The sequence below is a fragment of the Drosophila willistoni genome (genome assembly GCF_018902025.1).
Source record: "Drosophila willistoni isolate 14030-0811.24 chromosome 2L unlocalized genomic scaffold, UCI_dwil_1.1 Seg72.1, whole genome shotgun sequence".
Lineage (NCBI taxonomy): Eukaryota > Metazoa > Arthropoda > Insecta > Diptera > Drosophilidae > Drosophila > Drosophila willistoni.
In genome coordinates this window covers 85,169-97,062 of record NW_025814049.1, presented here as the reverse complement: position 1 = coordinate 97,062, position 11,894 = coordinate 85,169, and the positions used below count along the sequence as shown (strand labels likewise).

At 38.4% G+C, this 11,894-nt stretch overlaps 1 protein-coding gene across 1 annotated transcript in view; it reads left to right on the top strand.

Annotated features, from left to right (window-relative positions):
- The window catches only part of LOC6637989 (epidermal growth factor receptor), a 36,017-nt gene continuing 24,123 nt past the window's right edge, over window positions 1–11,894 (top strand). Inside the window, exon 1 of the mRNA XM_002061086.4 lies at window positions 1–449. Coding sequence (XP_002061122.3) covers window positions 275–449 — 175 coding nt within the window. The 5' untranslated portion in view covers window positions 1–274. The remainder of the gene's footprint in view (window positions 450–11,894) is intronic.

Genomic DNA, 11,894 nt, shown 5'->3' with positions numbered 1-11,894 from the left:
CAGATTTCTGGCGAAAATAAAGAAGAAATTACAATTCTTCGAAATTCGCCTTGGCCATTTGGGGGTGCAAGTTTGGCTTTTGCGATGGGTGTATAAAACGAAGTAGTCTGCCTTCAGTGCAACGCCCCACCCACCGTCAAGCCCCCCCGTCACATCCGCTCGACAAAGTCCGCCCCAAAACTTGCGAGAGATTTGCAGGAGCAAATAAACAAAAGATCGGATCGAATAATTATTTATACAAGTTTGTGAAAATAAGCAAAAAAAATCAAGCAAAATGAAAATGAAAATGCAAAAACATCTCATGGATACCCCGACGAGATTGGCATCAGGATGCGGATGCAGATGTCTGGGGATGATCACGATCAGCGTTTTGTTGCTACTGCTGATTGATTCAACCTCGGCCTCCATGTCATCGAATGCCGGCTATATTGATAATGGCGATATGAAAGGTAAGTTGTGCCAAATTCTACCTATCAACCACGATGAGGCATTCCCTGAGATGGCCCTGAATATTACAGCACGTAGACAAAGATAGATAAAACTAGTACTAACAATAAGATAGATTACAAAGAGACAGCACCCAAGAACCAAGATAACTCACTGTGTCAGTGTGTGTGTGTGTGTGTGTGTAGAGACAGAAATCTTATTTCGTTGATAAAAAGATTTTTCATTGAATTCATTCAAAATGAAGAAGAAGCTGGAGGAAGGGAGGAAGTATCTTGGGCATCTCTCATTGTACATCTGTTGCTTTGGGTTTTGTTCGTTCTGGTTCTTTGGGCCCTTTGTGAACAGGTTTACAGAGCAGCGTGATTTCGATTTCCCATGGCAAAGAACAAGGAGCCGGAGCGGAGTTTTTCTACCTGTTTACTTTTACCTTACCTGTGCGTGATCTCTCTCTCCCACTTCCTCTCTCACTCTTTCGCACTCTCTTGCTATCTGTGACTCAGGTAGCGGCTCATTGCCATTAAGCATCTTCCTTCTCCTCTCTCTCTCTCTATCTACCTTGTAGTAAATATGAATGAAGTACAGATTGCTCGTTAAAAAGGACAACATTCGCTTTGGTGCGGGGGTGGAAGGAACGACAAAGGTAACAGCTATTCAAATTTTCTTTGCCCATTTACTGTGCCCCTCTTTGGTTGCCCCATTCGATCAGAGGTTGTTTTTTGTTTTGTTTGTTGTTGTTGTTGTATTTGCTCCACCGATCCGCCTGCCTCTTGATGTTGCAAAAACCAGTTTTGGCTCTTTACTTGCTTTGTAGTTTTATTTTTTTTTGTTTTAATGTCTTTCTTGCAAATACAAACCCACATGCATGGTATATACTCTCTGTATCTCTGTCTTTGGCTTCCTACCACCTGTCCCCGAGAGACTTCTGTCTCTCTCTCTCTCTTTCTTTCTCTCTGTGTCTGAACCGTGAGATTTTATTTCATGCAAAAAAGTAGAAGTACTTGTAAACCAAGTTGCAGGTGTTTTTTTTCGCTTGCTGTTAACAAACCCAAAAAAAAAAACAACAAGGAAATCAACTTGTAAATAATTTTTGCCAATTTCTGGCAATCAACGGTGTGCAAAATGCATTTACCATTAATTTCACAAAACATACAAAAACAGTCATGAATAATGCCCATTATAGCTGATAATAGTAAATAACCAAAAGTAAGAGTTAAGAATTGATAAGACTCTGGGGTAGATAGATAACATGAAAATGAATTAAAGTGACGCATAATGTTTAAAGATAGAGACATTTGATTTGCCTAGGTGATTTTCCCAAGAAAAGTACTCGAAACAGAAGTACGGCTAAGTGGCCAGCAAAGGATCTAGCCGGCACTTAGGCGAATCGACTCGAGACGGCTCAAGTGTCGGGTCCTTTTTGGTCCCAAAAACAAAAATCATGAAAACTAAAGTCGTTTGCGAGCAGGTAAAAGCAAAAGCAAATCGATCGATCGCCCACGTCTCAAGTTCGTCCTCGAGACTGCTTTCTTTTTACATGTAGCGACCTAAAACAATACCAAAGTATTAAATTTCATAAGGACATGCCATATTTTGTGTTCTCTCTCTCTCTCTCTCTCTCTCTCCTACTCTATCTGGTTGTCTCTGGCGGATGCACAAAAAGTTCCCATGTGCAAGTCCTTTTTGGGAACGGTGTATCATCGCTTAGCTGGAAAAACACTTCAAAATGCATGCATGTCTCTAATTATGAAGAGGCGGAGGAGCAGGAGGAGGCCATCCTATTGCCTCTTGCCTTAAGAGCCACCAGCAGGAAAGCATCAGCATGTCGGTTACATTATCTTTTCAAAGATATTTCTCTGTACTTCGTTTTCTTTTCCTTTTGTTTTTGGGGGTAAATCACAGAGTACCAAGTACACACACACACACAGAACACTTCTTGAGTGTGTACAGATTTTTGTTTTTTGTTGTTTTTCTGCGGAGGTCGAGGTCTTTAGTATAATCATAAATAATAATCAATTTCCTGTATCCAAAATGTTTCCCATCGCTTGGCAACTTTTCCATCTGCTTTATGGCATATGCAACTGCTGCAAGTTTTCCCTTGGTGAGAAAATGGGAAATGAAAACTGACAGCACAATGAGAGGAGAAGATCAGCAATGGGCTGGGGAGGGGGTGGTGGGGAAAGCAACAACTGAGAGGGGCAATGATTGTTTAACATTTATTTATTGTTGGCCGTTTTTTGTTTGTTTGATTTGTTGAACATTTGCGCACATTTGTTTGCCTCATTTGCATTTTTCTTCTTTTGACTTTGGGGGCGCCAATCAGAAAACGTTTCGTTCTCCCGCTCAATTGAGATCTAAGGCCTGGGGTAAGGGGCTGTTGCCTTCGTGGATACAGCTCACTTCGTGTCATATCGTTTCGTTTGCTCAGTTGGGGGAGGTTAAGTGTTGGCCCAATCAACGGCACGCCAGCTTGCCCCCATTTGTTGCACAATGACGCATGCGTCGTCGTTCAATTTGCTTTTGTTTATGACTTGGCCAAATAAATGCGCCAGTTGTAGCCAGCTGTTGCTGTTGGATTTGATTCCTGGCCACCCAAAGCAGACATCCAAACCAAAGTGTACATATGTGCGAGAAGGGGGCGTGTCGGGTCGGGGGCAAGGGCCCTTTGGATGTTGTTGTTGTTGTTGTACCATATGTCGTTTGGCTGGTAAACTGAGCCTGTGCGCATCGGATTACCTTTTTGTGTGAAAGCAAAGCAAAAGCAAAGCCCAAACTGGACAAATTGCTCTGCCGACTTCTTTTGGGCCGGAAAACGTCAAAACGTTTGAGATCATAATAAGGCAAAGAAGAACAAGAACTCCTAAGGTCAACGTCGCTGTTCTTGTCGCGTTGTCTGGCAATGATCTTGCATAATTACCCAGCAACGCGTTCCCAGAGAAAATTGAAAAAAAAAAAAAACCAACAACTCGAAATGAAAAGAAAAAGTGATGAAAATAAAATAACAAAATGGACAATGGTCCATCATCACATGGTCTATGCTCGGCTTGGCAGCTTAGCCCTGACTTGTAACACAACAAGAGCAAGATCCGAGAGTTAGCCCTTTGATGACAGCGGGGTCATTTATGAATCATTGACAGTTTTTCAGTTTCTCGTTTTTTTTTTTTATGATACGCCGCATGCATCAGTCGACAGCTCATCAAAATTTAGGAACGGGTTGTAGAACCGCACCCCACTGGCACTTTCGCTTATAAAATCATTTCAAATTCAATACTTGAGATGATACATGCCATCTGTCGATAGGCAAAGCAACGACTTGGCAATACCCTAGAAAACATTTCGATCTAAACTAGATCTTGCCAAAATATAGACTATAAACAAAGGAAGATGTAAACCTATATATCAAAGATTGATATATCTAACTTCTGTTCCATTAAAAGAATGCACCAAAAAAAGACTCCAGAGTTCACCCTGCTTTATCAAAGATCTTTGTATATGTTCATATACCCTTTCACCCACTGCTTGGGCAGGGTATTTACATATTAAAGTCAAACGATGACGAAAGTATTTCAACTTGAGATAAGTTTTCGGGGAGCAAAGCTATAGGAAAAGAATTGGAATGTTTCGAAGGCAAAAAGCGTTTGTGTTAATTAAAAACAATTAAGGCGGCACTCGGCAACGGCAATGGGAACGTCATCGGGGTCGAATTGAAAGAGCAAGAGCATAGCCATAGAATAGCAGGAGTTAGTTCTCTCACGCACCACACTCTCAAACTCTGGGCCAGAAAGGTTCCAAACGAACGAACGATACGAAAAAAATGTGGGTCGCCATGGCATGGGCCGTTGAAGCTGCGCTGTAGGGCCCTCTCGCTTTCATATTAATTGCGGTTAATTGGGATTAACAGCTGCGCCAAAATGCCGCACTCGCCAGTGTGAGGACTGTTGCATTGCTGCAAAATGATTGGGGGATCAGTTTGCCCTCGAGGACGGGGGAGAAGCCAAGCCGAAGAAGCCGAGAAGATGGCGATAAAGAGATAGAGACAATAGCTTGGCCTAAAAATAATGTGTGTATGTACTGGTGTACTGACGCTTGAACTGGTTCTCCCTATGACAGCCGGTTCCATTTCCTGCCCCAGAGAGTGTTAGCCAAAGTGATGACAAAACTTTTTAGAATAGCCACCAATCCTCGTCAGCCCACTAGTGTAGCGAGTCCGCCCCATCCGGTGTCCATCCGGTGTGTCTATTAACTGGTTCTCTATCTCTCTCTCCACACTGGCAAGTTTTTAGCAGGATTGCCTAGGCCCACAATTATACCATTGGGTGGAGAGAGAGAGAGAAGAGGTAAAATAAATATCGTTATGGTTCGCGTACGCGAGGCTGACATTACATTTTCCTGCCTGGAATTTCCGCCGCCGCGTTAATTACAATTACAATGATGGACTAGCGACAGCAGGCACAATCATTTTCTATCTACTACTACCTGTGGACCATCCAGACCATCCGATAACTTAGATAAAGATACTATACCACGATTCTTGGTTTGGTTGGTTGGATGGAAGGGTAATTGTTTTTTCTTCTTTGTTTTTTTGGCTCTCTATGCGTATACCAAGAATGATGCAGCGGAAGTAATTTGAGGTGGTGATGATGCAGCATCGTTGCAAACGTCGTCGTCTCCGGGGTTAATAGACACACACACGCACGCACACACACACACACCGGTCACACTGGGGTTAATGGGCATCTATCTATCATTTGACTTGCCGCCAAGTGTTAAAAGTCGAACTCTGATATTCTGAGAAGTCATTAGTTAGATGTTGACTCGCGGATACTTTCTTGTTGAGCCTAGCTTAAGACTGCTCAGACTGCACCCAAAACCCATAATAAGCCGCTCTCTGTCTCTCTGTCGTAACTCAACGTAAAAAGCAAAGACAAAAAAGAAACACAACAACAACAACAGACACACTAGAAAAAAGCATAAATGTGTTTTCAATTTTCAAAATGCCGTTTGAAGAGATGTCTGAGCCAGATAAATTGGGTGGGACACTGAGTGAGGCCATATGCCATATATCCAAATGGTTTGGGATTGGGTTTGCCTTTTGTATTGCTGCCTCTTTGTCTTCTTGTGTAACTATGTGAGAAAAGATGAGATTTTTGTTTTTCTCCAATGCAGTCATATAATTTACAAATCGGGTCAAAACAAAAATATGCTTGCATATGTGAAAGGTTGAATTGTTATTTCCAAGTGCTTTCATCTGTTCAAAATATTGTTTCTTAACGAAAACAAAACACATCTCTCCCTCTCTTGATAGTTGAAACATTCAACAGAAGTTTCGCAAAAGGCAGATAAGCAAGTATTTTAACCATAAAACTTGTATGTATGTATTTACCAAATGCTCTTAGTATATACTATATGAATATATTCTTTATCAGCATGACGCTCCGATTGAGTTACGTGTTTCTTAATCTTTGCCAAGTAGTGCAAAGGTTTAGTATTCTGTTTTGCTACTGCTAACCTCATTCATTAGAAGTGTATATCAGATAATTTAAAAAAAAACTTTCGATTAAATATTATTGCGAATTGAAATGAAATACATTGCACAAAATAAAATGGAAACATTCAACAATTTTTCGAGTTAATTTATTATGGAGATCTTTTAAAATATGACTGAGTTCCCAAAAATTATAAAATAATTAAAATTACAAAAGTTAATTTAATCATATTTAGCTATAAAGGAAAGATAAGGGTCTATGAATATATACAGAATTGGATCAAACTTCCTTTGGAGCATCCTTTTATTACCTGATCTTCTGATGGGGAAGGGTGTGGATCCAAGGAAAGATCTCACTAACCCTCACTTAAGAGGGGCCACACTCGAAATTTACACACCAGTTTAAAAAAAATACTATATATTTACAGAACGATACGAAATTTGAAACTATTATCTGTCTCTTAAAATTAAATTACTTTTATTAGAGGAAACCTATGTAAGGGATATTAGTTCCCCGATTTTAAAACTAAATATAAATATTTTCTTTAATCATTTTTTATGTAAATCTCACTTAAAGTAGAGGAGAGCTAAAAAATTCCTTCTACATCTAGCTTATGAAGAAAGGGGATGGTCCAAATTTCACCAAAATCTGCTTAAGTCTTTTACTTAATGGAAAAAAAATTCAAAATTTGTTTTTTTTTTTTTCGAATACAGAAGACAATTCAAAAGTAAAATATATAATAATCAAGGTCTCTGTTTTTACAACAATAGCAAATAATATAAAAAGAAAAATGTTTTGATATTCTAGTTTCCAAAAGTATGCTATAAATAAGACACTAACTAGCATTCACAGTTTGTTAACGAACTGGGAAGAGGAATAAATTTAAACAAACTTGTTGCATATTTGCAATAATCTTGTTTCAGTAGAAGTTTGAAAATTAGAACCATTTTAATTGAAATCATTTAAAAAGATTTCATAATCTTTTTAAAAAAAACTTTCTAATGGATATCATTCTATTCTATATATAATTCTATTCAATATAATTCTATTCTATTCTATTCCATGATCACTTGAAAAAACCACAACTTTAATTTCAATATTTTCTTTTCAATTTGATAATGGTTTTTTGATGATTATCACGGAAAGTTTAATAAAAAATTGTTCTAATATTGCATGAGTATAAATATCTAAAAATGCATTCCAATATCTATATACATATGTATGTATGTGCATTCCATTGCATTTTGTGAATAAAATGTTTAGAAACTTAAACTTCTTAGAAAATTTACCCATCTTTGCAGATTTTCGAATTTTCAAACCCCGATGGACGATCTTAAAACTCGTATTTCTATATTGAAAAGTTAATGATATTCTTCAGACCCTCCCATTGTTGTAGTTTTTAAAATAACTTCAATTTACTTCGCTCCCATCGCTGATTACAAAATGATTTCATCAAATGAAGTTTCTTCATAATCCACATTCAATATCTTTTCCTGTTGCAATATTTTCTCAGTTTCATAGTGATTGCTTATTGTTTCCATTTTGTTTGCTACCTAATCGATAATGAGCCAAAGAGAAATACCAAATAAAGTTATTAAAAATAACCAAAATCGAATTTCGAATGCTTATGCAAATGTGACAATTATTTTACATTTTGTACATGAACCAAATACACAACGCACATTGTCACACACAAAGTCCAAAGTCAGGGAGTGTCCAATGCTCCAATGAAAATTCTATATACACACACCACGTTGATGTGTGTGAGTGTGTGTTTGTGTGCGCCAACCAATATTTTACTCAATAAAAATACAAATTGAGAAATTGTCATGGCAATCACGTAGCAATCACAATGACAGAGACAGAGACACAGAGACAGCCACAACGGAGCACCCAATTGGCATTGGACTGCACTCCAGAGTTCTTCTTGGAAGATCTTTGAGTTTTCATTTCCAGTTTTTGTTGTTAGTACATATTACGAGGGTGATTGGTTGATGGTTGGGGGTGTTGTCATTGTTGTTGTTGTTGTTGTTGTTGTTTTTACAAGCTGTACTTACATGCAATAACAGAAAACACACATATACCAAATCCGTCTACATTTAGTATGTGTTTTCCCCTTGTCTCTGGGCTCTCTCACCTTTTGTTGACCTTTCTGTTGACTTGTGCTGATTGCAGCGTTAAAATCACAACACCAACAACAACAATAACAACCGTGTGGACGAAGAACATCGTGTACACATGTAGACACATCATCATCATCATCACCATAAAGCATAACCCAAATAACTAGCGAACAACTATAGAAATTACAACAAATATTTTGTTAGGCTCAGCACGTTTTCGAGGTTTTTTATTTGGTTTTTTTGAAAAAGTCAGCAGAATTTGAAACTAAAACTGAACCGAAACTGAATGGATCTCAAAGGCGTGGATAAAGAATATCCACTATATTCATATTCATTTTCACATTAAGAGAAAAAAAAGGTGACTACAAAATATGTATCTGAATTGTGCCAAAGAGCTGAAAGATTGAAGTCGTTCATTGAATTTTGATGAACACCCGCTGACTGGCTGGAGGAGACCTATTTGTTGGAGGAGGAGGAGGAGGAGGGATGGGGGTTTCTTTTTGTTTTTTTTGGCTTACAAGAGAGAAACCGGTACTTGGGCACAGCTTCGTTTGCGGCCCTCTTAGTGGTCCGGAAGTAATTAATGCTTTTTTGTTTGGGCCACATAAAACCGAGAATCTATGCATTAGACTATAATGGTGTTGGGAGTTTTTGCCAAGATGTGTGTGTGTAGGGGGCCGCCAAAAAGACTAAACAAAACTTTCACCAATGTGACCATCTTTAATGGTTTGCGATTTGACCGAATTGCCACATGGCAAAACGTTTCTCAACTGATCTTGTGTCTCTGCAGTTATCGTGGTTGTTGCTGCTACTCGATCGAATATGGTCGTATGGCAAAGAGGACAAAAATGGTCAGAGAGAGACAAAAACTGTCGACATAATTGATCAACAGCATCCTACTGACCATAGATGGATATGAACGAGGGGGATTTATGGCTTGAAGATGCTCCTTGCATGGTCAAAACCACATGGTTGGGTTCCCTTCGTCTTGCGTTTTAATTAAACTACGACTTGTCGAGCCTGTCTTTGGTTGCCAATTGCCTTCTTTGTAATATGTGTGCACTCTAATATGTGCCACAATTCCAGCTCCATTCGCTACCATCTCCATCTCATCCCAGCAGCATGCCAGAGAGTTAACGATCCGCTGAAGATTTTTCTTTTTTTTTGATTGATATCTCTAGACTCAATACTTGGGAGGTTGGGTCAATGTGCTGGTCCAAGAGCTAAAGAGCTAGAGTTAGCCCCGGCCAGTGGTCACCCTCGTATACTATATACTATTTTTTTTTTTTTTTCTTTTTTCATATCAGCTCAGAGAGCTCATGTGGCAAGCTCTCTCAGTGTGTCTGTATATATGATTGTATATTTTTTTTTTCATTAATTGCCAACGTTTCATATTTTATTTCCAGCATTATTTTTCTTCTCTTGCTGGTTTTTTAATTTGTTTTTCAATTATATTTTGTTTTTGTGGCTGGGTTTTTATTTATATATATTTTTTTCCCCACTTTTTTGTTGTTTGGTTTTTTTTTCATTGGAATCGGGCACGCTTGTTGTCGCCATAGTCGTCCATGTTGTTTTTGTTTTGTTTTTTAGCTGAAAAAAAAATACCGCTGGCTCGGCAATTGCGCGGAGAGCTCATATACTGCGGCTCAGCGGTTTTATGATTGAATGTTTTCCACGGACAACGCTCTGCGATGATAACATTTGACACGGACTCCACTCCTTGATAATAATACTTAATAATAGCAGCAATTTGAGGCGTGTTTCGGGTGGCTTATCTGCATGGTGGACTTTGATACTATTGCCCTAATCCTGGTCACAGCGTCGAGACAGATGTTTATATAACTAATTAATGAGAGCAAAGTGTTAATTACATAAATTAAATGGGAGATCCAATTGCATTCATCTCGTCATCCCCCCTCTCTCTCTCTCTCTCACTCTGTAGAGCACTTTAGTTGGTCTATGGATTCTTCTGCTTTGTTTTTTATGGCCCATCAAATCGTTGAATCAAACATCCGCCCGAAATTGCTATATAAGTATCACTAGATTCTTGTTTTTATGGCATATCAAATCAACTTGAGCCACGATTTTCGAAATCACAAGTTCACACTTAATTAGCATAAGTCTCCCGGCTCCTTTGACTTTAGATTTTAAACATATGATTTATTATTGTATTTTCATTTCTTAATTTTCAAAGTTCACCTTAGTCTATATTTACCTGCGTCTAATGGAGGGGGGCGGTGAACAGGGAGCAGGGGTAGCATTTGCATATGTGCTATCACCCGGCGGATGTTGAAATTGTGGGAATGTGAAAATCATTCAAATTGTAATTTGAACAAAATTGAAATTCATTATCATGAGAGTTAATTTTTTGTACACAGACGATTCGATTGATCTTTTAGCTTTAAATCAAAGAGACGACTAGGAGATGCCCTGTCTAAAGTCGTTCTTATTAACATTTTTCATGAGGGAGGACAGTATTTAGTGAAGTTAATTTAAGTTAGATGTTTAATTGCCAATTTCAACAAAAACAATCAAGACTTTAAAGTATCGATAAAGAAGTAAACCATCTCTAATAAAAGTGTCATTACTAGCAGATCTTCTCCTTACTTTAAGAGGATCGGATTACACACATACTTGTCAGACAAAAAAAGTTGTAGGGTATAAGAAAAAAGACATATTTCATGTTATGCTTAAAAGCTTTTTATAATTACATAGAATCAACTCTAGAAACTACCAAAATATGTTTCGGTTGCCATTCTATTTCACATTCCTAACCAATCCATTCTTGTGATTCATCATCAGGTCGTATACCTAATTGACCCTAGCATGTCCAACAAAATTGGCACGACGAAGAAGAGCAAACGCGAAAATCATCTGCGAGACGCGTCTGACTAACCCACAATTAGTCGCCATATGTTTTGTTTGTTGCAAGATCTGGGCCTATAGGCTCTTCTGTTAGCTCTCTTCTTCTCCTTCTCTTTTTGCCAGATGTCATTTACAAATGCAATTGCAATTGGGTTTTTGGGGTATATGGAGAAAAGTGAGTGGGGCGCCTAGAAGATGAGGCAAAGAAACCCATCAAGAATGTGCCGCATGTGGCACTTGAATGACTATGGGCATCTGAGCCTGGCATAATTTTTTTTTTGTTTTTTGTTCTCTCTTTATTTTGTCTGTTGTTTTTGTTGGTTTGTTGTCGTTTTTTTTTGTTTTTTTGAAGCGATCTTTCTGTTTATGTTTGCTTCAGTGTCGTGAGAATTTTTCGCGTTTGGGCGCACATCGTGTGAATTGAATTGTGGGGCGTCTGAGTCTGGGAAGCGAAAGTGTTGCAGAAGCTCTGGTTGCTGCTGCTGGGAAAGCTGTAACCACTCTTAACTGTAAATTTCAATCGAATTCGCTGGCAAAAGTTGAACAAACATTTCCACTACCTATTCTGACTAATCATTAATAAACATTTTTCTTATATTTCTTCTCATTACAGGTGAGTCTTTAACTATGTAACTGAACTGCAGCCTCTCTTAGCCTTCAATTGGCATGTAATTTTATCTCTAATTCGATAATTAAAGGTATGTAAAACAATTAGGCAGGTGTGCGTCCCACTTTAAGCACTCGTGACAAAGTTTCTTTCCAAAAGACAAAAAGCAAAACAAAACAAAACAAAAACACGCGCTATTTTAATTGATGCCCAAAAAACCAAAAAAAAAGGCTACAAACTAAAAGAATCAGAATTGGAAATTTATGCTGCATTCAACTTGAAACTGCTGCAACTGCAGCAAGCGTAACGGTGGCACAATTGTGTTTAGATTGTCGTGGCAACCAGCAAGAGAGGGAGAATCAGACAAGA